Source organism: Agelaius phoeniceus, chromosome 2, assembly GCF_051311805.1.
Source record: "Agelaius phoeniceus isolate bAgePho1 chromosome 2, bAgePho1.hap1, whole genome shotgun sequence".
Classification (NCBI taxonomy): Eukaryota; Metazoa; Chordata; class Aves; order Passeriformes; family Icteridae; genus Agelaius; species Agelaius phoeniceus.
Window position 1 is genome coordinate 32,377,642 of NC_135266.1, and position 26,898 is coordinate 32,404,539.

The 26,898-nt window shown below is 39.1% G+C and overlaps 1 protein-coding gene across 1 annotated transcript in view; it reads right to left on the reverse strand.

Annotated features, from left to right (window-relative positions):
- Positions 1-2,987: 2,987 nt before the first annotated feature.
- ATP10A (ATPase phospholipid transporting 10A (putative)) overlaps positions 2,988-26,898 on the reverse strand; it is a 110,830-nt gene continuing 86,919 nt past the window's right edge. Inside the window, exons 11-21 of the mRNA XM_054654992.2 lie at positions 22,231-22,334; positions 21,933-22,059; positions 19,769-19,953; positions 18,090-18,411; positions 15,691-15,767; positions 12,254-12,379; positions 7,802-8,002; positions 5,504-5,584; positions 5,309-5,413; positions 4,771-4,958; positions 2,988-4,079 (exon numbers count right to left, since the gene is read on the reverse strand). Of these exons, the coding sequence (XP_054510967.2) occupies positions 3,377-4,079; positions 4,771-4,958; positions 5,309-5,413; positions 5,504-5,584; positions 7,802-8,002; positions 12,254-12,379; positions 15,691-15,767; positions 18,090-18,411; positions 19,769-19,953; positions 21,933-22,059; positions 22,231-22,334 (2,219 nt within the window). The 3' untranslated portion in view covers positions 2,988-3,376. The remainder of the gene's footprint in view (positions 4,080-4,770; positions 4,959-5,308; positions 5,414-5,503; positions 5,585-7,801; positions 8,003-12,253; positions 12,380-15,690; positions 15,768-18,089; positions 18,412-19,768; positions 19,954-21,932; positions 22,060-22,230; positions 22,335-26,898) is intronic.

Consider the following 26,898-nt stretch of genomic DNA (forward strand, 5'->3'; position numbering starts at 1 on the left):
GCTGCTGAAGGGAGAACTGATTTAAAATGTAAATAATTAGTTTGCTTAATATTTTCTTTCCAAATGTGGAATGTTTGGGCTTTTTCCCCCCCTCCAAACTGTGGTTTAAATTACATTTTATTGATATTATTTTACAATGTATCTCAAAAAAAAATGGAGACAACTTGCTTGCTAACATCCAACTGACCTTGTTCTTGCCTTCAGGTAACTCTCTGTGCAGGTTTGGCCTCAGTGTGGCACATCTTCCTACCCATCTCTAGGCACACCAGCAACCCTGCTGAGGCCACTGCTCCATTCAGGTCAGCAGGATCATTTGGTTTATTTCAGATTAAAGTAATACATTTTTGAAGTATTGCTGCCACAATTTTTATCTTTTAGTACGAAGGGATTAATTTACACCTTAGGTATTTCAAAATAAATCTCTAAAGATTTTTTAAAAATTTTTATTTTGCAACAAAATAGAGCAGTTCAGAGGCCTGATTCCCAGCTGGGGTAAGTCAGCTTGCAGATACTGGAGATGCTATGATGTTACAGCAGCTGAGGATTGAGATCTACAGTTTCCCTAAATATATGATGCAGATGTACAACTCACACCCACAGTGGCAACTTAACACATCTATCTGGCAGTGCATGAGCACCTCTCAGTCCCAAAGGAATCCTTCCATGCCTTACCTACAAAAATAATCTTTGAAACACTGAAAGCACAACAACTAAACCAAATCCTGTACTGCAAAGGCATGGCCAGGGAGGAATTTAGGTTCTTTCTGAAAAGAGTATAATGAAATATAGCCTTGAGCCAAACCCCAGTGATGCTCCAGCCCTTTCTGCTGCCAGCAAATCCCACGAAGGCCCATGGGACACCAATCCTGCTGTGAAAAGGAGGTGACTGCTGATGCAGAGGAGTCAAGAAGCTCAGGAGATACTTACCTGGCTGTTAGGGCTGCTACTGAGAGTAACTGAGAGAGGGCACACACCTGCAACATCTCTAGCAAGCTCCTGCTATGACCCTGTGACACTCTTAGACTGCATTTAACATCCTGCAAACCTATGAACTCTGCCCACCCGGTATCTGACACTGTGTCCTTCTGTGAGATCCTGTTTTACAAGCAGATGAAGGTTTCTAACCAGATGGCAACATTTACACATTTCAAAGTGTCATTTGACTTCTCCTCTGACATTAAAAGACACTGCATCTCCACACAGATGAGTTATTTACAATGGCAATCTCTGCACAGGACGTGTTCAATAGAGCCAGCTAACCTTGCAAAAAGATTACCTGCAAAGTCATCCCAGCAGTTACTGTCCAGACTGAGCAGGCTGGGAGAGCAAGCAGAGACACCTGAACAGTATCTCCCTCAGCTAGAGACCTTAGCAAAGGAGCTTTCTGCAGCTGAGCCAAGTCCTGCAGGCTCCTCACCAGTGAGTGGAGAGTGCTGTGACAGCACAGCACCTGCCCTGCTTCAGAGGGGTGTGCCAAGACCCACACTCCTGGCTCCTGGTGGCACTGACAGGGCAGATGCCCACCTGCCTTTGTGGAAACTGAGTGGCCACTTGAACTGCCCCATTTCTGTCACAATTTGTGTAGCACAGGAGTGCCAGCACCTTTTCAGCCAGTAATAAATGAGTCAATAGGTGTGCTTTCCTCCTAAACCCAAACATATAAACCAATGTTCCTCTTCATCTCAAGGGTAAAAGGAAGAAGTTCAGCTTCATTTTTTTCAAATCAATCATGCTAAAAGCTGTTCACAGGAGGCTGAAATAGTGAGTCCCTTAGTGCCTTTCCCCTGTCCCTAGTCAATTCTAATCCCAAAATGCAGTTTAGTTACATGTGGATGTGTCATGTTTCATGAGGGTAACATATTTACAGGCTGACTGCTCTTATTTACATTGCTTTCATCTCTTCCTTTCATTGGCACTTTACAGTATCATATTATCAATTCAGCCTTTGGGAAAGAGGCCAGTGTATATAAATCTTTGAGAAAAAAAAAAAGATCCTGAGTGAATTAGCAAGTGACAGATGGTAGGTACTGAGTCTTACCACGCTGAGGCAATCCACGTGGCAGGCAGGTTGCCAGGCACAGAGCATGGCACGAACAAGTTGTGGCCTTAGAAAAACTGATGGCAAGCAATAAAAAGGCCATGAAAGCCTGCAATGAGGAAAAGAAGTGCAGCAGATAGTTCACATGCAGCAGATAGTTCACCTGGTCATGGTGACCAGGTGTGAAAGAACCAAGCAGCATTCCAGGCTAAAGCCCCTGGGATCCATCAGGCTGGCAGAGGGCAGCTGCACACCCCTGTACCCCTGGCAGTCTGGGGTTTACAACCACATGAACTGGGCTCAGAGGTAGCCTCAGAAAGCAGTGCAGCTTCCTGCTTTTGGGACTGGACATCGCCTGCTTTGCACCAGGCTCAAATAGCTCTGCTTAGCACGTACCCTCACAGCTGGTCATTCGGCTTCACCACCCACAAGGACTCCATTTAAGCTGACTGAAACCACAGCAAAGGTGTCTCACAAAATTCCACTCTGCCAGTCCTTCACCCCACCAACAAGCAGAACAGACCTCTTCAGTAGCAGTGGCTGTGGTAGTGCTCCAACACCCAAGATCACAGGCTTCCCAGCTCAAACTCTAAAGCAGACATGAGGCACCAGCTCTCTGCACCAAATCCTTCCTTACAAACAAGCAGCAAGCTTTTTGTACAGCATGATGTAAGGCCATGCCCAGCCAACCACCAGCTACTCCAAGGGAAGGGCTGAGTTACAATTAATGCCAGACTGGGAAGTCACTTTGCAATATGGATGTTCATTTATTTATTGTTTTATCATGGCACATCAAATGCTATGGCTGCAATATCAGAACATGGTGTCATTTATAAAATATCAGTATTATTAATGCGGTGGTAAGATATTGTTAACATTTACAGAGAGGTGTATAATAATTCCATAGCTTTGCCTCAGTGACAAAATACACTGGCAAGCAGATGATGGATGGAATACAGTGACTCTTTATTATCATGGTTTTTCCTCCTTGATTACTGAATGGCCTATAATGATATCAATAATTGTTGCTGAATCTAATCCTTTCAAATATGGAAGATAGATCCTTTGCTTTTACAGTATGTGTCAGAATAAAAGAGAAGCATCTGAAAAATAAAGAAAAGGCATTTCTTTACAAAATGAGATGAAAAAATAAAACAATATAAATGGAACTTTCAAGTGTTTCTTTTTATATTTAAAGCTCTTAATAAACTGTATTTAAACATTCTTAAATAATCATTCTGTACCTTTGATTTTCTGTTTCACCTTTGGAAACAAATAGAGTAATCTCACTATAAATGTGTGCAAATAGAAAATATATAAATATATTTAAGGCCCACGTCATAAAAAGGTGGTCTCAGAATTGTCATTTTTACAATGATCAGTTGGGGTTCCTTTCATTTTGTTCTGCAAGTTATTTGAGCTCTCTTCTTTTAAGCCTTTGAAGTCCACATGCAAAGAAGAGCCAAGCACACACATACTGTCCTGTGCTTCATTTTGTAAACTGCTTGATGACACCTGTAAAACAGTCCCAATGTGACTGAACAGTGGGGTTGATGTGATCCACTTCAACAAACTGAAGTCTTGGTCTACTGCTGAGCTCCATGGGAATGTTGTTCCCACAGGCAACGACTCCACCTCTGAAGGGCCACACTGAACTTCATGAAACCCCATGGACCTTTCCAAAGCACTTGCTGATGAGGGGAGCTTGTTTTCCTCATACAACACAGCACCCTGGGGAGAGGCAGCTGCAGTCGGATCTGTTTTATGGTCTGCCTTTGTGTCCTCTCGGAGAAGTGACTCCCTTGTTTGAGGAGAGGCTGGCAGAGGAGTGCTTTGGTTATCAGCCTTGTAACAATCACTAGCATTTGAGGCAAGGCTCGGGGAGAAGCTGTCTGCAAAGAGTCGTGTCTGACACATTGTCTCCTTTACATTCAACTCGGTGAGAAGCTGGGCACGAGTCTCTGGGGACAGTTTACTCAACTGGCGTCCAAGCTGAAGCTGGGTTGGGAATAGTGTTCCCTGAAGGGTTCTGTACAGGAACCTGCAAGATGACAACAGGTATGTGAGAAGAAATGAAAGAGGGAAATACCCAATACATTATTAAGGGAAACCATCCAAGACAAAAGTACAACACAGAAAAATAAGACAGTTCTATGTGCTGTCCCTATGCTCCACACAAGAAAGCTTGCAGATGGACAGCTCTGGATGCTGTGCTAATATTTTGATGAATAACTTAATAGGCAGTGTAATAAATCTGTATCTTTAGCCATTGATCCACCTTGTGATTACACACAGTCTGTCATCTTCCCTGATGAGGAAAGGCAATAAGGGTAAGTCTGCAGAGCAAGCTTCCTAGATCTACAAATAAGCAAGTATCTTCACAACATACTATCAGAATTTGGGTACTGTGCATTTTATGTGAGGATGGACTGAATCCAGAAGTATCACAGAAAACCTCACAGGGTAGCAAACCTCTGCATGGCAGGAGGTTTGACCAACAGTCTACAATTATCCCATTCCTGTGGTCTTTGGCCAGGAGCTGTGGTCTGTTCCTGTGGTCAGGAGCACAGAACAGGTTAGACAACCTGACTTCAAATAATCAGCTGCTGAAAGAAACTCAGTTGGCTGTTAGACAAAACAAAAGATGGGGAGTGGAAAATGTTCTTGCTCTCCCAATCATATGCATGGAGTGCCTTTCCATACAAAAAAAGACACGAGAGAAGATACAATACCTGGGCAGCAATGCAACAACTGGTGATATAATGCAAGTGAAATAGAACATAGGGTCTCCCATCAGCCTTTCCATGGTCCAGTAGGGATTGGATGGAGGATGGCAGACTGGGCAAGAAGCATTGTAAACCAGAGCCACAAAGAAAAATAAAATTATACTGAAGATGCAAGATGACCAGTGGAGAAAAGTCTAGAACAAAAACCAAAAAAATCAACAACGTAAGTATAATGATTCTTTATTTATTCTGAGAAGTTTGCTGTGACTTATATTAAAACTCCTTAATTTCTGGAGTCAAATCTATGCACAGCAAAGAGTTTAGAGCCTTGTATATTTAAAAATTCTTATAAATACAACACTACAAAGCTGTTTGCAGATCATATTTTAAAACCCCTTCCATGCTTTTTTAAAATGCCTGCTAAAAACAAAATGTGCTGAGGGAAAGGAGCAACCATCTTATGTTTTTGAAAGGTGGCACTAAGAGAAGAATTATGTCTATGCCAGTGGCTGGTATACATCTATGTAGGCTGTGGGTACCTTACCCAAGTTTTGGTTTCAATAGCCAAATGCAGGATGATGGTGAAAAGAGCTATTGTGGTGATGGGAGTTCCCCAGGAGAAGATATCCACCTCTGAATCATAGAAAGTCTGTAAGAAAGAAGACAGAATTTAGCCCAAGCTGTGTTGCCAGTTCTCCTCCAAATGCTCGAAATAGAATGGCTTAAACCAAACACTTACAAAATAGGGGATGAAGAAGCAAACCAGGCTTTGATACATAGCATCAATCATGTTCATCCAAAACATGTGTGGTTGGTACTCCTGTGTTGTTAAAAAAACATTAAGAAGATCAGATCATAATGAACATCCTCTCTGCCAGGATAGGTATTTTGAGGGGGATATTTTAAGGGCAGTTTTAAGGGCTTGGGAAAATAGCTTCATAACTTTGCCAATCATTTAGCTACCCAGGGGGATGAAGCATGAGCAGCCTACCTACAAGTCACTCTGTTCTGGGATGAAAGTATTTTGCCTCTTTTTTCTTTTTTTTTTCTTTTTTTTTTCCCCTGGCAGAGGATGTAATTTTAATCTGATTCTCAGGACAGGTAACATTTATGAAGGTGCCCTTTTTCATGCACTACAGTCAGACCACTAATGAACATGAATAAATGGGTTCTACATCACATAAGCACAAGCACAAGCACAGGGTATTGGTATTTATTGGCAGAAGAGAAAACAGAAAATGCACATGTACTTAGAGAACATCCACAATAAAGGTCTTTAGTGGCAATTCATGCAGCAATGTATGCTACAAATATTTATATAAAACATATATATATATACACATATCTCTAATTATGTGCATAAAATTGCTTGCTAAAAAACAATATTAAACTAACATTTTGGTTTACAGAAATATACAATTGCAGGGATATGGATGGTCATATAACGGACCTAGATATAAAGAAAAATAGTTTATAAATGGAAAAATGGTTGTATAATTTTGATATATATTCTACATCTCCAACAACTGGGTTGATCAGGTCTTCTTCCTTTTATGGAAAATATCATTGCAGACTAAAAATGGGAATGGAAAGATGCTTAGAAAGAAGGATGGTGTTACTTGGCCTCGTGAACTAACATGGTTAATTACTGCATCAGGTTGCTCAGAGGGATTGTGCAATCTCCAGTGCTGGAGACATTCAGAACTGGACTAGTTAAAGACCTGAGAAACCTCATCGTGGTTGGAAGCTGTTTTGACCAGGGGTCCGGATCAGATGGCCTCCAGAGCCATCCAAACTATTCTATAATACTATAGGCCCTTTTGAAAGAGATCCCACCCCAAACATGATTTTTAAGTTTTTAAAATCCCTTTTTAGGTAATATAAAGGGAATACGATCTATAGATTAAAAAAAAACCAAAAAAGAAACAAACAAACAAATAAAAAAAAACCAAAGAAAGAAAAAACCAAACAAACTTAGAATGATTTCTGGGCTTCTCTATGAGAAATATCTGTAATGTGAACCTGGGAGACTTCTCAGTTTGCCAGCTGAAGACAGGCAGGCATAACTTCCCAACAAGCCTTAAGGCATTACAAGATTTCTATCATCCTAAAAATGTGCAAGAGAGGAAGGTATTAATAGTACAGATCTTTCAAGTGTGATGCACTGAAACAGAAGAAATGTAGAAAACAGAAAACAATAGATGAAAAGGACAGAGTTTGGACTAATGGGCTAAAATACGTTATACTCAAATTCTCCTTTCATCTTTCCAGGAGAGTATCTAGCAACGCCACATGTGTGGGGTACCAAATACACGTGTACACTTGGAGGCAAAAACCACTTACTGTGTCCTCCAAGAGGACAGCTTTGTAAGACATTTTTAAGAAGGCTTTTGCCTTCAAAACAAGGTCCCCATATAGATAGTTTTGCCAAACAGCAAGGTTTTCCCACGGTACACTGTACCTGTAATTACCAGGAATGGTTTGGCTCAAATTCCTCCTGCAATTCCTTTTGTTTTCATTGTGCAATTCAAGCAGATGGGGACAAGGTGTTTTCAATAGATATTTCAGCTGAATCTGTCATCTGTGACTACCTCCCTCAGAGGCTAAGTTTAAGTGCTTACTACCAAGGCCATCTTTCTCTTCTTTTTGTAAAGGGCTGGAAGCTGAAGTTTTGAGTAACAACTGTGAGTTTATTCTGTAAAAGCCTGCACTAGCTACAAAGTGCAATCTGTTTTATTTTTTTGGTTATTTGTGAGCCTGGACCATGAAGGAGGTTTTCAGTTTAGGTTGAATTAAATCATCCAGCCTTCTCTCCTGACACATATTAAAAATATGGCTGGTTGGGGCTTTTTTGTTAGCGTGGCTTTTGTTTAGGTGTACTTTTGGCATTTTGACTCAGATAAGAAGTATCACAGAGTAATAACACTGACTTCTCAGACTGTATTTACCACTCCTCTACTCTTTGGGAGCAGGGCTGGTTTTCAGTCAAAACTAAAGATGTTCAGGAAAGAAATTGCAGCAATCAAGAAGTTATTACCTCCATATTCTGTCCACTTTTATAAAGCTGAGGTACAGCAATTAACACTTCAGCTGGCACATCCTTATCCAGCACACCAGTAACCAGTTGTGGAAGAGAAGAGAAGAATAAATTAAAGAAGATCAGATACCACTGATCAATCATTGATGAGCCAGAGAATCCGCAGTAGAACTGGTACCAGAAGAGAAGGGCCACAAACATCTGAAACAGAACAAGCAATGCTGTAAATATATCAAGATAAGGATGATTATCATCTCACTGTGTTCTGAAACCATTCTGATTCCAGCTCTGCAAGAACTCATCTATGAATGCCGAACACGTGAGCAATCCTTGTGAGGATACCTGCTCTTTAACTCACTTCCTGATGGACCACTTGGATAAGCTGCAAACATCTGGCACACCTACAACTCTTGGCGCTGCTGCAACCTTAGATCTTGGGCATCACACAAAATTAACTTTCAGTTCAAGTGAAACATTGAGGTGCAATGTAACTAACTGTAAAAAGCTCTCCCAACCACCACTGACCTCTAGGTAAATGAGTACTGATGTCACAGCACTTACACAGCTACTGTAAGAACAAGAATTGACACAATAATGTCCTCTGCTGGCTGCAGATATTTTGGGAGACTTCTGCAGTCTACAACAGACAAATGCAGAGCTTTTTCTCAAGATCAACATGAGACCAGTAGCAGTAAGGAAGGTGAAACGGTAAGGTCTAGAAAAGTCATCTTAACTATTCAATCTTTGTGCTTTGACACTCAGCAAATTAGCAGTGCTGGAAAGATTCCTCAACCTCCCTTCTTCTTCAGCTCGAGGAAGAAATCAGCTGCATACACAGATGCAGAGGGGTTGTTCATCTACTTGGGTTGGAATCACCCAAAAAGAAACAAACCACACAACTCGTTTTTTCTACAATGTCTTCAGCATGGAGAATCCAGAGGGTTCAATAAAGGTGCTGATTTCAGATGCTGATAAAGGATTTGAGGCCTAGAAAAAGATAGCCAGCTTCCTAGAGAAGGAAATAAATTCCTGGGCTTGGTTCTCCTAAAACTAAAATTTTTATTATTCTTTGTAATGTGATTAAAACCAGAAAACTGTTGGAATGTTGAGGGTTTTTCCTGCTTTTAATGATGAAGATGGGAAATGACATGACCTCTCACTTCCTCTTCTTTTTGTATTCTGTTCTCAAAAAGCTTTCAGTCAGATGGAGAATGTTAATCCTTCATGAATTTTAGATATACAGAGGAAAACACAGATCTGTTGTATCTGTGTGCCCAAATGTGATTGAAAATTAAACATAGAAGGAAAAAAGAGGCTATGGTGTGCTTAGTCAGTGAAAGCTGCTTTAAGGAGAGTAAACCTGTCTTGTAATGGGGAATTGCCACAGAATAAGAGGAAAGTCCTGCAGCACTCAAATGTACATATGTGTATGTGTGTGTGTGTGTGTGTGTGTGTGTATATGTGTGTGTGTGTGTGTGTGTATATATACACACACATATATACATAAAGTAGATAAATGCTCAGGGAAAGTTCACATACTACATTGAAGTGGCTTGTATATGAGCAGCAAATACACATCACTCTTAGTGAACCCATTCTATAAATTACCCTAAGGAAAGTAAAATGGTAGTATTTTTCTAAACACAACCTCTAGAAATGTTTCTGTAAGTGTATTTCAAGAAAAATATCTTCCTATGGCCCAAACAAGACTGAGTTACCAAAGCTTACCCTCTTCAGTACAGTTGTCTGGGACATGGCAGTTTCATTCCAAAATTGAACATATTTTGAAAATTATTTCTTCTCCACACCAAAACAAAAAAAAAATTTCTTGAGTAATTTCTCAAAAAGAAATTACAATAAATATGTGAATTTATGTACTTTTTTCTTGTTGTTTTAAAACAAAATGCAGCTAATCCTGGACATGGTGAATTTTCTCTCTTGAGCCTTACTAACCTGCCTTGGAAAAAATTTGGTTCTGGCAAAAATAGGTAGTTTGATGAAAATACATTCAGCTGAAAATCGTTCTACCACCTCTACTATGGGTCTTAATTGTGCTACTGAAGAAAGCTTTACAAATAAATGAAGCTTAAATCAGATCTTTTTCTCCTGAAATTTTATTTTGTATTAAACAAGTTTTTTATTTTATTTCAAAAGTTCTGTCTTGCCTCTGTGTATTACCTCTCTGAAAAGACAAAACAAATTTACATAAAGATTTTAAGTAAAAAAGGTTTCCCTTCTTCCCCTGCCAGATGAGACTGTTTAATGAATGTGGTCCCAGAGAGAATTTCTCAGTGAATGAAGTACATGTTAAAAAATTTTCAGTGCTGCCTTGCAGAGACAATGTATAAACAGGAAGATGTGCAGGTAAAATTTTGTTTATGTGAAATCTCTTTTCATCAAGCTCAGATATTGCCAGTCATGCTATGTTTTAGTTTATATTTTACTTGTATTTTTATCATCTCCATGAAGCTAAACATCTTCTTGGATAAGTCATCTAAGTTTTGAAATGACTTTTGCAGCAATGTGAAGATTAAATTGTAAATTAGCTAGGTTCTAGTGGAGAATGGAAAATTTCATAGTATGAACAAATGGGGGAAAGAAACCACTTAAGCAAACAGAAAACTTGCAGAACATCTGCAGTGTAGCTATCTTGACTTTCTGTGGAGAACCATCCAGAATAGTCTCCTTGCAGAAGGTTCAGGTGCTCCTATCTTTCCATTTCTGACAATCTTTCCTTAAGGGCAGGCACTGTGTCAGACAAATTCATGTCTATATGCTGGATATCCAGCTACAGTTTTGAGTCAGAAGCAACAAGTATTTCTCAGGAAGCTTCGAAGGCTGCCAAAACACAGCCAACACAAAGAGATCTCTTCAGTTATTTTCTAGCCTTGAGGCAGTAGCTTCTGAAAATGTCTTATTAAAAATGGCATGAGAAATAATACTTGTAATCAAGGGCAGTTGTACCACAGAAAATGGAAGATTTTACCCAAGCTGAACAAAAGCATTGATGTATAAGCAGCATCTCTGGCTGCTGATTGCTGGAGTGTCTTATGTGCATTACTTCTGGGTTTATTTTTTTAATTTTTAGTATAAGATAGTTATGCATACAGCTCTTGGAAGTTCAGATTTGAGAGTGTCAATGGGTACCTTGGAAACATCCAGCACTAAGGGTGGGACTACAGATGTTCAGCATCACTCAGGATTAAGTCTTAAAACTGATGCATCTGGACACCACCACGTTTCACTGCTGTACTTCAACAGGTGGCTCTCCACTCAGTGCAGCATTACTTAAATCTGCTTGCTATCTCTGACTCAAGCAGCAGCTCAGATTACAAAGTCCCTTCATTCTTCTGTGTCTGAAAGGGCACTTGCATGCAGTCCCTGCTCTGACCACAGAATGTATTTAAACATGCTTGTTTTAACAAAAAGACACTTCATTAATCCTTTAGCACCCTTTGGTATTCTGGTGATGTTCAAAATTTTGAGCAAATAATTGTTTTCCTCTGATAAAAATTGAGGATTAGATTAAAATTGGAAAGCAACTTTTACAAAACTGAAAGCCACTTTTCTTCTGATACTGAGGACAAAATCCAGTCTCCTGCACACAATTCATGCATTGCCCTTTGGAGCAAACAGAGATATGAGAGCTCTATCTCTCCTCTTTTTCTCGCTTCTTCAAATGCCTTGCTCCCAAAGTGATTTGTAGCTGTTACAAGTGAACAAATATATGTGCCTGCCAGTGACTCCCACCCAGCTGGTGGTATTCTTGGTTTCCTTGTTAGGCTGTTTTCAATCAATCATCTTTGTATTCCAAGATCAATGCAAAGGGCCTTTGTTGAGGCCAAGGAGTTGAGCTGCTTCTGGCTCACTGCCCAGTACTGGATTGAGTCCTGTTTCATACACCAGGGAGAAACACAGTCCCGTCATCTGTTCTTTACCACCGTGTGCTTCCTTTCTAATGAACTCTTTTGATTAGTTGGAAATAAGATAAATCAAGGAAAAAAACCTTCCCAGTTTCTGCATCTGAGACACAGAGAGGACTCAAATTATCTCAAGGCACTAGGAAATATGTACAGTGATTCATAAACAATGATGAGATACAGTCAGGAAGAGAAAACACACTCAACTGCTACTTGGGACCAATGTTGGATGACTTTGGCATTGAAGACTCCCATATCCAGCCAGCTAAATTCTGCAAAACTGCTCAGTAAAGAAACTTTTCTTCAGCAGTGCTTGTTATTTGTGTTACCTAATTTGCACATTCAGCAGCACACTGTAGCTGTTATGGAGTGGGTCCCGTATTTCTGCAAATGGCAGCCAGCTGTCTTTCAGCTCTGCAAATTTCTTTGCAGCTTATTTATAAACCATTTGAAGGCTGACCTAATGCTCACTTAGCACAAAATAAACCCTGGAAACATGTGGTGCCATAAAGCTGCCAAGTCAAACACTTACTGCATTTTTGTAGAAGAAATACAGCACCATGTTGGCGAGTCGGGAATAACACCAGTGGCCATGAACAAGCAAAAGCTTCTCCAAATGCCTGAACCTCGGGATTGCAAAGTCGCTCGCCATCACCGCCTTTAATGAAACAAAGGTTGGAATCATTATTGTGAAGCACCACCTTCAACACTAACAATGAATCTAGTCATCTTCTCAACTTCTGCAGGCAGTGGAAGTTGTACTCATGAAGAATGAAACTCATGACTCTGCTTATGAAGTGCAGCTATTGCTGCATGGATCTGAAATACCCATGAGCTAATGTGGCAGGACACACAAGGCAACTCAGTCCTCACCCAGAGGAGATTACAACCTACATTGCAGATGGTGATAAGCAACAACAAAAAGCAGGAGGTGGGAGAATGGCTGGCAATTGCAGTTGCACGAGCATGAAGGCCCAGGGTTCATGTGTGAAGACCTTGGCGGCTGTATCTTTGTAAAAACTACAGTGTACTTACAGGCCAAAATGAATTTCCAGAGAATAAGATAAGAACAGCACAATTAAGTGGTTGCATCATAATGATTTGACTTTAAAAGAAGAAAAACAATAAAAATATTAGTTTTAATTTAATTTGCAGACCTGGTTTATACAGTTTACTTGGCTGTCCTGAGATATCAGTATTTTGAGGGATTTTTAAAATCACACATTTTCTGTAACTGTGTATGAGAAAAAATCACACTAGATGAGAGTCCTCTGGGACTGTGCAGATTGTCAGATGACATTGACAAAATGAATCACAGTTTCTCTCTAATTCTGACTAAATTTCAGGGTACTGTATATCTAGATGAGACCTACTTGTGCTATCAGGTGTGTTTCATGATTTTCCTTATCCCTAAGATCACACTAAGATTTAATTTAGTATTATTTTACATTTCTTTTTCTGTTTTGGTATCACCTTTCTTCTCACAATTCAGTTCAGCAAAAACAGGAGGAAAGGTGAAAACCTCCAAAGGAGCAGTGTCTTCCTTACACTCTGCTGGATATATTTTGGCTGTATTTTTAAATGAGAAACATATTTCCTTTTAAGTTTTCGTAATTCTCTTTCTTGGTAAAACATCAAAAGGGCTTAGTTTTCCCAAGTAGGTGCTTGTAGAAGCTAATAAAATAAACTCTAAAACAGTATGCAAGAGAAGGTGTAAAAATGCATTGCAATTTAAGCAGTGGATATATATGAGGACTGAGAAACTTTTTAATATGTTGACACATCCTAGGATTTCTCAGGTACTGAGACACACTTGTTATAACCTCCCTGCACTGAAGTCTGATTTGTCTTGCAGACACACAGCTATCTTGCAGTTTGAGGAGAAAACAGCTATGCTATGTCTGCTTCCTTGTCCTCCACCCCATCTCAGCCTATTCCAATGTCAAAACAAACCCGTTAGCTTCATTTGTGCTTCTAACATAGTACTTCTCAGCAGGCTCTGAGAAGTGTCACGATTTTTTTCTTTTTTTATTCCATTTTTATTATGGTGAGGAACATAGAGAGAAAGATATGTTATCCAGTTACATTTGCATGTTTACTTAAGCTCAAAATACCCACTTGATTTTCACATTTATTTTTTTTTCTTCCAACTCCACATGCTTCCACAGAATGTGGAAAGAAAATAAATCAGACAGTATTGCTGTCTTAGGCATCTAAATGCTCAACACCTTCTGAGTACCTACATGTGTGCAATTCTGACAGTTGTTCCTAGTAAAGAGGTCTGTGTGGGTCCTTAGGACTTGCAGTAAGGGAAGAATCTATAAACATTTTCCACTCTGCTGAACTCTCATTTAGAAATAAAACCAGGTACTTTAATGAGTTAATGAGAAAACAGCTTTCAGACCTGGATACACAGCAAAAGCCAGAGGATTTGAGAACCAGTTATGTTATAAGTGTATGAGCTGAACTGAAAGTGGCATAAAGGGGCAAGGAGTCAAAAAATGCTATGAACAGTTTATGTCTGCATTAGGAAAAAAAGCATCTGAATTAATACATATATGATGGAGCTTATTGGTAAGTTCATAAGAGGTGGTAAGACCCAAGAAAAATGTTTGCAGCATATTTTTTTGAATTTATAGGTTTGGAGGGGAGCCCACAAAACCAACCTTCTCTGAGCTCTCTGGAGCTTGGACTGCCTGCAGGATTTGAAGATGCATACGCATTGAAAAGTGCATGATAAATAAGAAAAATATCCACTGACTTTTCTCCAGTGACCTGTCCTAGCTTCTGCTGATCAGGAGTCAGAAAATGCATAAAGTTGATACCCAAGTTCATAGCTCAATTACATTTTTGTTTTATAAGCTTTTTTGTGTCGACCCAAATAAATTACAGCGTTCATGAAATCCCATTAAATAAAACTCTACAGCCAACTTGTGCACTGTGTGAGGGAGGCCTCTCTTCCCTTTTGAGCAAAACATCCAGCCAATGTTGCAAAAAATGCAATTTGGGTCAGAGAACCACCCACTGGTAACTAAGTTAAGGAGCATGCTCATCTGCTCAGGTCCTCAGGATGGAAACACTTCCCACTTTCCTGGTAGAGCTATTTGACATACACTCAGCTACTCTGTTTTCTCTTGCAATCAGCCTGCCCAAATACAAGGCAGGTTGTGGAAATAAGGTATCCTTCTCATTCTCTGTGTCTTACTGCCACGTCTGGTCCTAACACTGCAACTGATCTGCACTAGCAGTAGAGGAGGCTGATATAATACATACATCCTATACAAATACATCCTCTCTTCTGGGGCTGAGAGAAGTACCTCTTACACAGGGGTAAATGCAGTAATCACAGGTGGAACACATCCACGAGACTACAAGGCAAGCACCTGCTATTCCCTGTGACTGGAAATGTGGCCAAACCAAGACTTGCTATGAGGTGTAAGGAGCAGTGGTTCTGCAAAGGGCCACAATTTCTACTTTATTTACTGTTTTGCTGTCTGAATAAGCTGAGTGAGTGAGATGTGTGGGTGGCTGGGCACCACACAACTAGCTACAGCAGTTGTACTGGTTTGTGCAGCCACTCCATAGAAGAAGTATACCCAAGCAATACAGGAGAGAGGGGAATAACATGAACCTTTATTTCTTAAATAATGCATGGTTGAGTTTTTTCTTTCTCCTTTAAACAATTATTTAGCAAATTATTTCTTTAATCATATTGCTTAGAGAGATCTGGTAAGTTCAATCTTCTGAGAAGGCAGAGTGCTTCTAAACTTATCATAGATCTCAGAACAAGTGTGAGCTCAAACTCAAGCTGCGAGAGCCCTTATAAGACAAAACTGGCACTCCTCAGCACAAATGCTGCTTTTCCTTTACTTGTGCTGACTACCAGAGGCAGTCTGAACAATCTGACCTATAGGAAGTGGCTGTTTCATGCCCTCATGGGAGTGCTTTCCACTGGATGAGCAACATTACCTGCATGCCTTCTTGACCAGAAATCCCCACACCAACATCTGCCACTTGGATCATGCTGACATCATTAGCACCATCACCTAAAGATGACAAAATGCAGTTTTGCTGTCACTAGCAGACTAACAACAGCTGGCAGCAACAAAACAAAGGAAAAACAGTTGTTATTGAGTGTTGGTTGAGTATAGTGAGAGAGACATTTACTAAGTGTTGGTTGTTTATAGTAAGGGAGATGTGCAGTAGGAGAGGATACACCTTTAGAATATAAGGTTCAAAGCTTGCAAAGTTTCCAAGACATTCTGATCTTTTTAGACATTTTTATCACAGGAAAATAACAATAAAACAAATCCATCTCTTTTTAATAATACCTAAAATTTAGGTATCAGGCCTGAACTACCCCAATAGTAAACAGTAGAATGATGAGAATAAGCATCCCCAATACTTCTTCTTCCTGATTAAGAGTCAGCCTGCAATCAGGTATGACTAAGAATTAAATGTGCAAGAAGGCCTAAAGCCAATGAAAATGTCTACACTGTAAAAAATACTAAAAAAGTTAAAATGATGAATGAAAGAAAAAGTCAAGAGAGTAGGGTTGACCAGTCCAAGATCTTCAGTACATGCAAGACTGGTAGATTTAATTGGAATGGTTGCAAAGCCACCACCCCCTACTCTGCTCCTAATTATGATCTCACAAGTGATAGGTGCTGTAGACAGGATACCAGAATGAGATATGTATCTAGTTCTTAACATCTTACATTTACAGCCAGGGTACTAATGGAAAATGATGTGTTAGGTTATGACAAGACACTTGGTTTTAAACTTCAGTGGCTGAGGTTCTCACCACATGTTACCAGTCTCCTTGCTGTTGGCACGTGTAAGAGTGGGATCCACTCACCAAAGCTGATGTTTTTGTGACTGTGTGATACAGAATCAGAGAATCACAAGGTTGGAAGAGACCTTCAAGATAATCAAGTCCAACCCATGCCCTTAACACCTCAACTAAACCATGGCACTGAGTGCCATACCCAGTCTTTTTTTAAACACATCCAGGGATGGGGACTCCACCACCTCCCTGGGCAGACTATTCCAGTACTGTATCACTCTTTGTGTAAAAACTTTTTCCTAACATCCAACCTATATTTCCTTTTGTGCAGCTTAAGACTGTGTCCTCTCATTCTGTCAGCCGCTGCCCGGAGAGAGAGACCAACCTCCACCTGACTACAAGGAAGTAGTCCTTCCTTTCAGGGAGTTGTAGAGAGTGATAAGGTCACCCCTGAGTCTCCTTTTCTCCAGGCTACAACCTGTTAGCTCATGTTGGTTAAAAGGGAGGATGCATACAGCTAGGCTTTAAGCCAGAGCAGGAGCTTAAGCTCAACTTGCAGGCTCAAGATGCTCAGAAAGAATGAACATACAAGCTGCCCAGTCTCCACTACTGTTTTTAAGCATTCTGGATAATTCAAGTTAATGAGCCAGATGTTTTTTTTACAACATATGCAAATTATTATGTCCACAGTCAGTTAGCCAAAGATATAAATTCAGTGGGAGGGAGGCATATTTGAGCAAGATATAATACATTCAGCATGAAGATTGTAATAATCAGCACATATTTGGTGATGTTGATGTCACACAAGTCTGGCAATTTTTTATGTACTTAGGGTTTCTCACGGGCAGGTCCCACCCATGTGTGTTCCAGACATAATTAACCAACACAGATAGATGAAAACAAGGGTATTTCTGACAGTATATGCTGAAATCATATCTTCAAATGAAACATGAACCTAAACTTGAGATAGGGTAAGAAGAGCTGATTGACTTGTGTAAAAATCATAGAAACATGGAAGATCCTGTCAAACTTAAGAGAGATAGACTGCCAAAATCTCCCCTTTGCCAGTTGAGTGATTAGGTGGGAAGTATAAGTGTTGTTATGACACCAGTTGTAAATCCACTCTCTATAATGACAAGGCCAAGTCATAGCCTGTGCTGTATGGGTGACTCGTGATGATAAACACAAAACCTTGAGTTTAGGCATGATTGGATGAAACAGCACTGAGCACAGTATTTTTGGGTGTAATACAGTGATTGCAAAATGGTGTTTTGCACAGCATAAGATAACCCAGTTCTTCACAGCTGTGTTTAGACATGTCAAAACCTCTTAGCATAACTAGGTCCTGATTATCTAACTTCTGAAGGAAGAAATCCCAAATACTACTCCAGAGCTTTATCCTGGTTTTGAGTAAGTATGTTAGAATAAATATATTAGAATTGTTCAACATGTTTTCTGACAAAACTGGAAGGCTGCTTCACTTGTGAGGCAGCTGGGAGGGTCCTGTTGCATGTCAAAAAAAATCAAAATTTTCAAGACACAGTATACATCAAGGCAGACTAGTATGAACTGAGGTATTTACCTATTGCCAAGGTCATTGCTTTGAGTTTGTCTCTGACTAGTTTCACTACCATGCTCTTTTGGAGTGGGGTTGAGCGACAGCACAGGACTGAACGGCATTGCTTGGCTAGTGCAAGAAATTTATCTTCTAGTGTGGGTTCCAGGGCATAAGCTAGAGTCCTTCCATCAATGACTAGGCCCAAGCTGGAAAGCACAGGGGAAGAAGGTGGATAGAGAGGGGTGAACCCAACAGTCATGTTTCCAGTAGCTCCGTCTATTGTGTTGTTTGAAAACTTAGACTCTACGCATTGCAGACACTGTTCCAGCAAGACAGCACATGTCTCCTGAAAAGAAATTCAAAATAAAAATGCTTGAGAAAAAAGAACATGTATTCAAAGGCTTCTGTTTGCTGTATGTTTAGGCATAACTAATATGGGGAATGTATTATTTGCTATGCTGTTAAAGTTTTAATTTCTAATCATCTTCTACTTGTTCTGAACACACTTAACTCTTGCAGAAGGTATGACAACAGTAAAGAGTAGAAAGGCTTAAAATCTAATTCTTCTTTAACATGTACTTTTGTATGCTAAATTTCTTTTAGCTCCTTCTCAGAATAACAGTGCTGAGAAATGATATATAATTGGTACCAAGTTAAGTATGGTGATGAACACCATTATGGTGATGAACACCATGTATACGCCCACAACTCAGATCAAAGAGTTATGCATTGTTAAAGGCCAATTAAAGGTTATTTAAGCTGAAATCTCTCTCCTAGCCATACTCAACTAGAAGATGTTATTGAGAATATAAGAACATTTAAAAGAAATGCTATTGGTCTTACAGAAAAGTATGACTAAAAAGAAAAACCATGGAAAATTAATTTACCAGTTCAGTTGATACACCCAAGAATGGAAATTGCTGTTATCTTTTCTTCCTTTTTGAAAGAAATTGGAGCTGAATACTGATGGCCTACCTCTCCTCTGCTGATCTGAAGTCCAATTTTATCACCCCATAAAAAGACTACAGCACTATCAGTCTGGTTCCTTGTATGTTAGACCATATCAGTAAACTCTTTGCGACTGCTTGCAACAAACTGAGCACAGGAAAGATCAGTAATTCAGAAGGATTAGAAAAGGTCTGTTAGGAAGCAAGGCTTTATTGTAGATGTGGTTTTCTGCCTCTCAGTGTTAGTGTCAAAATTTAAATATTGCTTCTATCTCCAGAGAAAAAGCCACCTGAGAAAACATGAATGACTGAGTTATCTAAATACTACATTTCAGTGCATAAAGCAAAGCACAATTTCTCAACAGGTTATTAATTGCCTTCTTTCTCAACATGTACTTAATAACAGGTTGCTTTTAGACCCATTAGTGCCAATACACAGAAATAGGGATGTTTTGAGAATGCATACCAAAGAAAGTGATTTATGCTGCTATGGCATATTTTCATTCATGGTGGAGTTCACTGCACACAGTTATATATTTTCAGTAAGGTAATGATACATGAGGCTATGGTTTAGAAGCATGATTCACTGAAAAGTATTCAAAGCCATGTCCTACCTGAAAATTATAGCTGAAGCAGAAAAAGAAGCAAAAAAAAAAAAAAAAGGAAAAGGAAAAAAGCCATCAAACTTTTAATTGTACAAGTTGAAAATAAAGCAAAACTAGTTAATTAGTCAACTTGTATATTGGATCTGCTTACTGGTGATTCAGCATTCAAAGTGATAATTTCTTCATCATGATCTAGTAGCTTGCAGGCATATGCAATATTAACAGCTGTTTCTTGCTTGTCTCCAGTAAGAACCCAGATCTGCAACCCAGCTTTGCGCAAACTCGCGATGGTTTCTGGAACACCATCCTGCAAACGGTCCTCTATGCCAGTTGCACCTAAGCACATAAAAAAAGCAAAATATTCCATATTAAATGAACATGTAAATTCCATATTAAATGAAAATGTACTTGAATTTTAAGCTTAGATTACAAAAAAACCCAAAAAACCACCCACAAAACCAGACCAGCAGCCACTTTTACTAGGAGACAGCTGAACTACCAATAGTTGCAAGATTTGGGCAGCTTTTGGGGGTATTGAGGAGGAAGAAAGGAAAGTAGCTGTGGTAAACAGTTGTAAATAACAAATCCAGAATTCAAAATGTCAAAAGCCACCAGATGCCACTCCTAGTTCCAGAGGTTCACAAGGCTTATTGTCTCTATGCTCTATATCTATATTATTTCTGCTGAATGTTGCTAGAGAAGTATTGGTTCTTGGAGATAATTTCAGTTCCTAAAGGTCTTAACTGCCTTTTCTCAGCAAGAAGAGAGTGGGTCACTAGAAATTTCTCTTTTGAAGGGGACTAATAGCAGGACTGCAGATTGGCAACAGATTAGACTGCAAACATAAACCTTTTAGTGCCTTGTTGCTGCTCTTGGCTCTTGCAGAAAGATGCTGGTGCCCAAATGAGATATAGCAGAGAATAAATCATAAATCTGTTGACCATGATGTGACAGTAAAATGTGCATTTTCATGCTTTCAATGCATCTTTCTACCTGTTACAAGACACTGGGTATCTGTTTTAAGCTTACATAAATCAATTGACTGAGACAAGATTTTCATATATATGAGAAGTGGCAAAAAGGCACTCAGGACCAAGCTCAATGTCACCACTGGTACATCAGTATTCCACTGAGTGTCAGAGAGACTTCAATGTGAGGAAATGCAAACCCTGCCACTAGCAAATGAGGAAGTGACAGACATACAAGTTACCTGGAACAACAGGAAAAATAAAATAAACTTTTCTCAGCTAATTATTTCTTCTATGGTTCTTCCTTGAAAAAAAAGAATTAACAATAGAAGTTCCCTTAACTCTGAGCACCAGTCATGAATACACATTCTTAGGGAAATGTTGGGAAAGCTATTGCTATCCAAATAAAGAAAAATATATTCCATACTGAATTTTTACTCCCACAACCTAATGATGACTGATCATTGCAGGTTACAAACCACAGTACGAGGTTCGTGCAGCCAGAGCCAACAGGTAAACCCATGGTGGGATCTTGATTACTCTGGTCTGAATTAGGCAACTCATGCCCCCCTTTAAGTCAGGGAAGAGAACCAGACACTTTGAGGGCATGATTCATCTAATCCTAAAGCAGATATCTAAGTCAGACCAAATGAACAACACTTTTTTGTCTTCTCATTTTGTCTTCTCATCTATATGTCGAGCCTTAGAGATCTGTAGTAGACACATTAGAAGTTGGGTGAGGTGGATCTGTCTCCCAGATCCATGCTGGCAATTAGTGAACATCTATCAACATATCAGCTTAAAAGAGTATGATTTACCTCTTGCAATACTTTTTTACATACACTGGTTTTAACTGCACCCCCCTGCCATAGCATACACAGGCCCTGAGTGCATGTGCTGAACCTGATGTATATGAAAGTTGATGCCTCTCACAGATGCAGTTTGTGAGCTATGCTTTGTGTGTCTCTGGTGCCCCTGGAGTCAGGGAAGCCTCTGACACCTTGAAGCAGTACTGAACTAATGAAATTCTGTAGACAGCTTGGGCCAAGTCTTCCTCTTCTTTAAAGCAGCAGTTCCCATTTAGGATATTATGTCAAATTCATCCCTGCTATTACTCCACTTACTTCACTAGTGATAAAATGAGGAGGAGCAGGAAAACAGGGTATGTCTTTTATGTTAATTATATCCTATTCCTTTGTGGTGCTGCACATGACAGCCATGATAAAGTCCCACAAAAGCCAATTTCTATACTGTCAGAAACAATTTAAGGGAAAGAACGGATTTCATAGCCAAGCTTTCAGAATTTTTATCACATTTTAATTTCATGTCCAGCTCTCATTTCATTACCTAGCAGATGCAGATTCTTCTCTAACCGCAGTGCTGACTGAAACAGAAGTTCTTCACGATTTTCAATAGAGGATTCTGCTTCTAAATGAGTTTTTAACCAACAGCCATATTCTTCCTTGCTGAGAACCTGTTACAAAGAGTATGTGAGGGCACAGTCAATATGATGCAAAGGCATCCATACTTTACTGAATAAAATGAAAAAGAAGTTAGGAATCAAGAACAATAAAATAATAAATATCTTCAGTAATCTTTGTAAAGACTCTCCTTAAAAGCTAAGTAAAAGCCTGCATTTACTTACTCTTTTTGCAATACAGAGAGTCCGCAGCCCATCTACAGCATAAAGATTAAGGTAATTCTGGGTTTTGCTTCGTATTTTTTTTTGATGTTTGCCCCGAGGGTCATCTAGATAAGAATAAAACCATAAATTACTTGTTGAAAAATAACAGCAGCTGAATTGCCTCAGAGAATAAAAACTTGTATACAGTGCTTACTGTACCAGCACTTTATAACTGATACTTTTAAAGATGTGTTGATATTTCCTGGGAAACTCAAGTTGTTTTTTTGTAAAAAAAATATCTTTTTGTTTCTTTTCTGTTTTTCTTCTTCAAAAAAGTCACTGTGAAATTGAGAAAGACCTATTGTTTTTACTCAAGTATTTCTTTCACCTGAGTATTTTAAGAAATCACTATAAACTTCACAGCAAACAATACTGCCAGAAATAGAAGTATGATTTCAAGTACGCTACTAGCAAATGTTTTTTCTGCTTCTCCACAGCTCATCATGTGCAGAAAAACAACACTTAAAAATAGCACTCAGTCTTCCACCAAGGCTAATATCTGGAAAGAAGTGGAAACAGTGCTCTGTATTGAATATCAAAGTGCATGAAGGTCCTTTTGTCTGTTACTGCTGTATTGATACTTCCTATCAGACCGAATCAACACAAGAAATTCTGGGTGTGACTGTGATTTCATTTAGAGCAGAATTTGCACTTGCAGACCTCACAGCTAACTTCTACCTTGGATGTATCAGCAAGACTTCCACTTAGTTTTACCCTTCACTTAAAGCCATGTGTAACTACTCAAAATGAGGACTGAGCATCTGTTTCTTTTCTCTCTTTAGCTGGGACTAGTGCACTGTGCTCACTCTGTGATCAACATAGAGTACTAAATATGATGGCAGCACATTTTGTTCCATCTTATTACATGAAATAATGTCTCCAAAAATTAAAAACAAGAGGTAATGCATCTTTTTTATCATCTAGGATTGAGACAAGTTCATGAAAAATGTACTGTAGTAGTAATCTTTAATAATATGAATTTTAGGTGAAGGTTAGGACTTAAGTAAACGTACAAGGGGGGAAATTTTTACATTGGAGCCATTGAGTAAGAATGACTGGTACCTCCTGGTAGGTATTCTACTCCCTGATGTGATACATTTTTTTTAACTAAAGTCTGAATATTTTGGGGCAATGTAGAATCATTTCAGGATATAATTCTGCAACTAGAGCTGTTCCTAAGTGCAATATTTGAATTACTGGTACCTGAACAATAACCAGTCACTGAGTCAGGTGACCACTCCTCACCCAAAGTCTGGGCACCTCAAGAGACCTACTACACACAGCACTGAATGTGCTCATCTCTCATACTGAGAGCCTGTGGGCACTATGCCATTATACTAAGCACTTAATACAGGTATACAAATTTGATGGCATAAGTATCTTACTGTTTATACTTTTCAGTGCCCATTAACCAGTGTGCACTCATACTGAATTTGATCTTGCTATGTGTTGACTGCATACCTATATCTGTCTATAAAGTTACATAGCATTCAGCACTTTCATATTTATACAGCAGCAGAATGCGTAATTGGGCCTCCAGATGCTCCAGGATAAACTCATACAAGTATTGATTTTGTAGAAATAAGGGAACTGTGAGTTTGGAATCCAAATATTTGGTTTTTGTTCCATTTATCTCAACCATGTATGAGAACATTTAACTCACTGTACAGCTACTGTCTCACCTTTAAAGACTTTTCTGTCCTCTCTAGGTCTGCAAAGCTGACAGTATACGTACACAGTTGTTCCTAAGGGACTCTGTGAAGATAGTGGTATTTCCTGCATATGTTCATTTCAGCTCCATCTGATTAAAGTCATGTGGTGAACACTGACTGGTAGGAATATTCTCATGGGCCTGTCCATCTACCTGTTAATACTACCTATGCTATCAGCATTGATTGTCTCAAAGGGACAATACAGATATATTACTCCAGAAGGACATCCCTACAAGTATTACTTGCAATTGGAAAGCCCTTTCTTACATTATATATGGAAATAAGCATATAAGAACCAGCAGCCTAACACAGTTTCATTTTGCTATTTTTCTACCAGTACATTATAACCTTTTTGGCACATGTGACTTTGCTGTGTAACATAGGAATTTTATTTTCTGGGAGAAGTACTGCAGCAAACCTTCTTCGGGGCTTCTTGTATTAGTGAGGTTTTTTTTTTTAACTTTACAACAATAAAGCAGGCAAGCATTCTTCCCAATTTATTGTGAAACATTAACATTCTGGAGAAAAACGGCATATTTTTTGCATATCCCACAAGAAATTATGTTATGGGAGTGGCTATTTCAGTGGCTCACTGACTTCAAATGATGCAAACTTCAATAGGTGCTTAAACACATCAAAAGCTGTTTCTATCCCTTTAAGGTTAAGTGGTGTTAATAATTTCAGATCTGTCTAAATACCACAGGTGCTAATGCAGTGATCATAATGTTAAATGCTCATACCTCCTTCAATGAACAAAGACAACTCTCTACAACTAGAGATGTGTATACTATTTTCTGTGCAAGTTCTCATTTCTGGCATACCAATGACAGCTAAAGCCCCTTACAGCTGTTCATATGCCTTATCAGTCCTACCCTGAGATTTATCTTGTGCTCAGAAGTTAGAAGGAGGGAAGGGATCTCATGCAGACAAAACACAGTTGCAGAGATGGTTTTTTTTAGCTGGGATGCAGTGTCTGCTCTGAGCAGTGTGACCACATGCCCCATGTCAGTGAAAAACAGCAAGGAAGTCCCCTCCAGAAGAATGATAGAGAGCTAGTGGCCTTCTGCTTCTTCATTTCCTTCCAATAATCTCGAGCTGCAATGACTGCAGCAAGGCAGTGCAGTCACTGTGTTCTCAATGATTAATGTTCACAGCTCCTGTGCGAGCTGGGTATTGACTCAAACAGTAACTTTCTTATTTATGAACATGGTGACTGGTGAGATAAAGTAAAAACAATACACTCTTGGGAATCATTTCAAGGCTTTTGGAAATATCTGTTTGCTATCAGAATACACTAGGTTCCTCAGTCTTAACTAGATATACAGGCAGAGCAAATGGAGTCAATTCATAATCTTTTTAAATTTTGAGGCTGATGACACTTTATACTTTTCTATAAGACATAAGGAAGCAAAAACATAATACTTCTGCTTCTGATTTCAAGCTGTTTCTCTCATCATATTCCAAAATACTTATCCTTCCAAACAGGAATCTTTGTTTCCTGCCATGTGGTATTTGAGCTGCGAGATTGCAGACATGGTGCTGCCTTGGTCCTTCAGTCTAAGGAGAGAAGTCTCAAGACACATGCTTAACTAGTGTACAGTTCACATGTCCCTGAAGCACTAAGAGAGCAAAGACCGAGTTGTGGGATTAGCTGTCGTGTCCATTCACATTTTAGTCATTTCCTTAAAATGATAAATGACTGAATTCTTGTAGCACTACATCTCCCCATACACACATGTTCCACCATCACCAGTGAACTGGATAAAACCAACGACAGATCCCACAGTACAGATAACAGCCATAGCATAAATCTTTTTAGGCTCCCTCTACATCCATTGACACTAAGATACTTCAGGCAGAGACAGCAAATTCAGTTCCAGGCATGAAAGATACTCAAGAGAAATGTCAAATGCTTTACAGACAGATCTGCTGAAACATACAGAATTACTGAAGCCAGCAGGGGCTTAAGAGGACTAGAAAAAACAAGGGGAACTGCTTATGGTGTTCTAGTGGCTGCACTTTACATTGCTTGCAAAAGATTACAAAAAAAAGCAAAGCACACCAGAACTCATAGTTCAATTTGGGCTAAAGAAATCCCAAACAAACAAAAAACCCAAATCAAAACAAAAAACTTCCCTCACAATTTCAGAACCACTTTCAATTTGCTTGCCTGTAATGATGGTGGAATCTGTATTTGCCCAGCTACAGACACTGCTCATTTCCACAGTGGCCTTCAGGAACTCTGCTTCTTCTCCGGCATATATCACCTTTGATAATGTCACCATTTTTTAATTTTCTAACTGGCCTTACTGTTTTTACCTAGGTGGGTCCTAGAGCTGCCGGAAATTTCCCTGAAAATTCCTTAATCCATTGAGTCTACTGTGAATGGACATTGCAACTTTGAACACAGTCTGTTATATGGTGGCAAAAAATTTAAGACCTGGCATAAAATATTTTTTCTTTTCTAAATGTTCAGTTCTCATTCTCAGAAACTCATTTCCAATCATTATTTTCTTGGTATTAGAAATTTTCAGTGCTAAAGATTCTCCATTAGTAGTTTGGAAGGAAAGAAGTTTCTATACATGATCTACATGCCTTCTGTAATATCAGATCTTTAATAGAAAATTATTCATGAATACTTTGTTGTTAGTTAAGGACAAGTTGTTCTTAATTTTTTTGGCTCAGCTTTGATTTATATGGCTGAAACCAGAAAACTAATGCCAACATTTTTTCTGTGTTTCGTTAAACTAAAATTACACAGTGTAAGCCTTTCACAATTGTTTACTCCAACTAATGTCAAAATAACCACAAAGTCAATGCTTTAGTGAAACATGGGAAGTACCTTTAGCACTTTGGGGCTCTGTCCATTCATACTGGGGTAATCTTTAAACACTGCATGAAATTCAGTGTTGAAAAT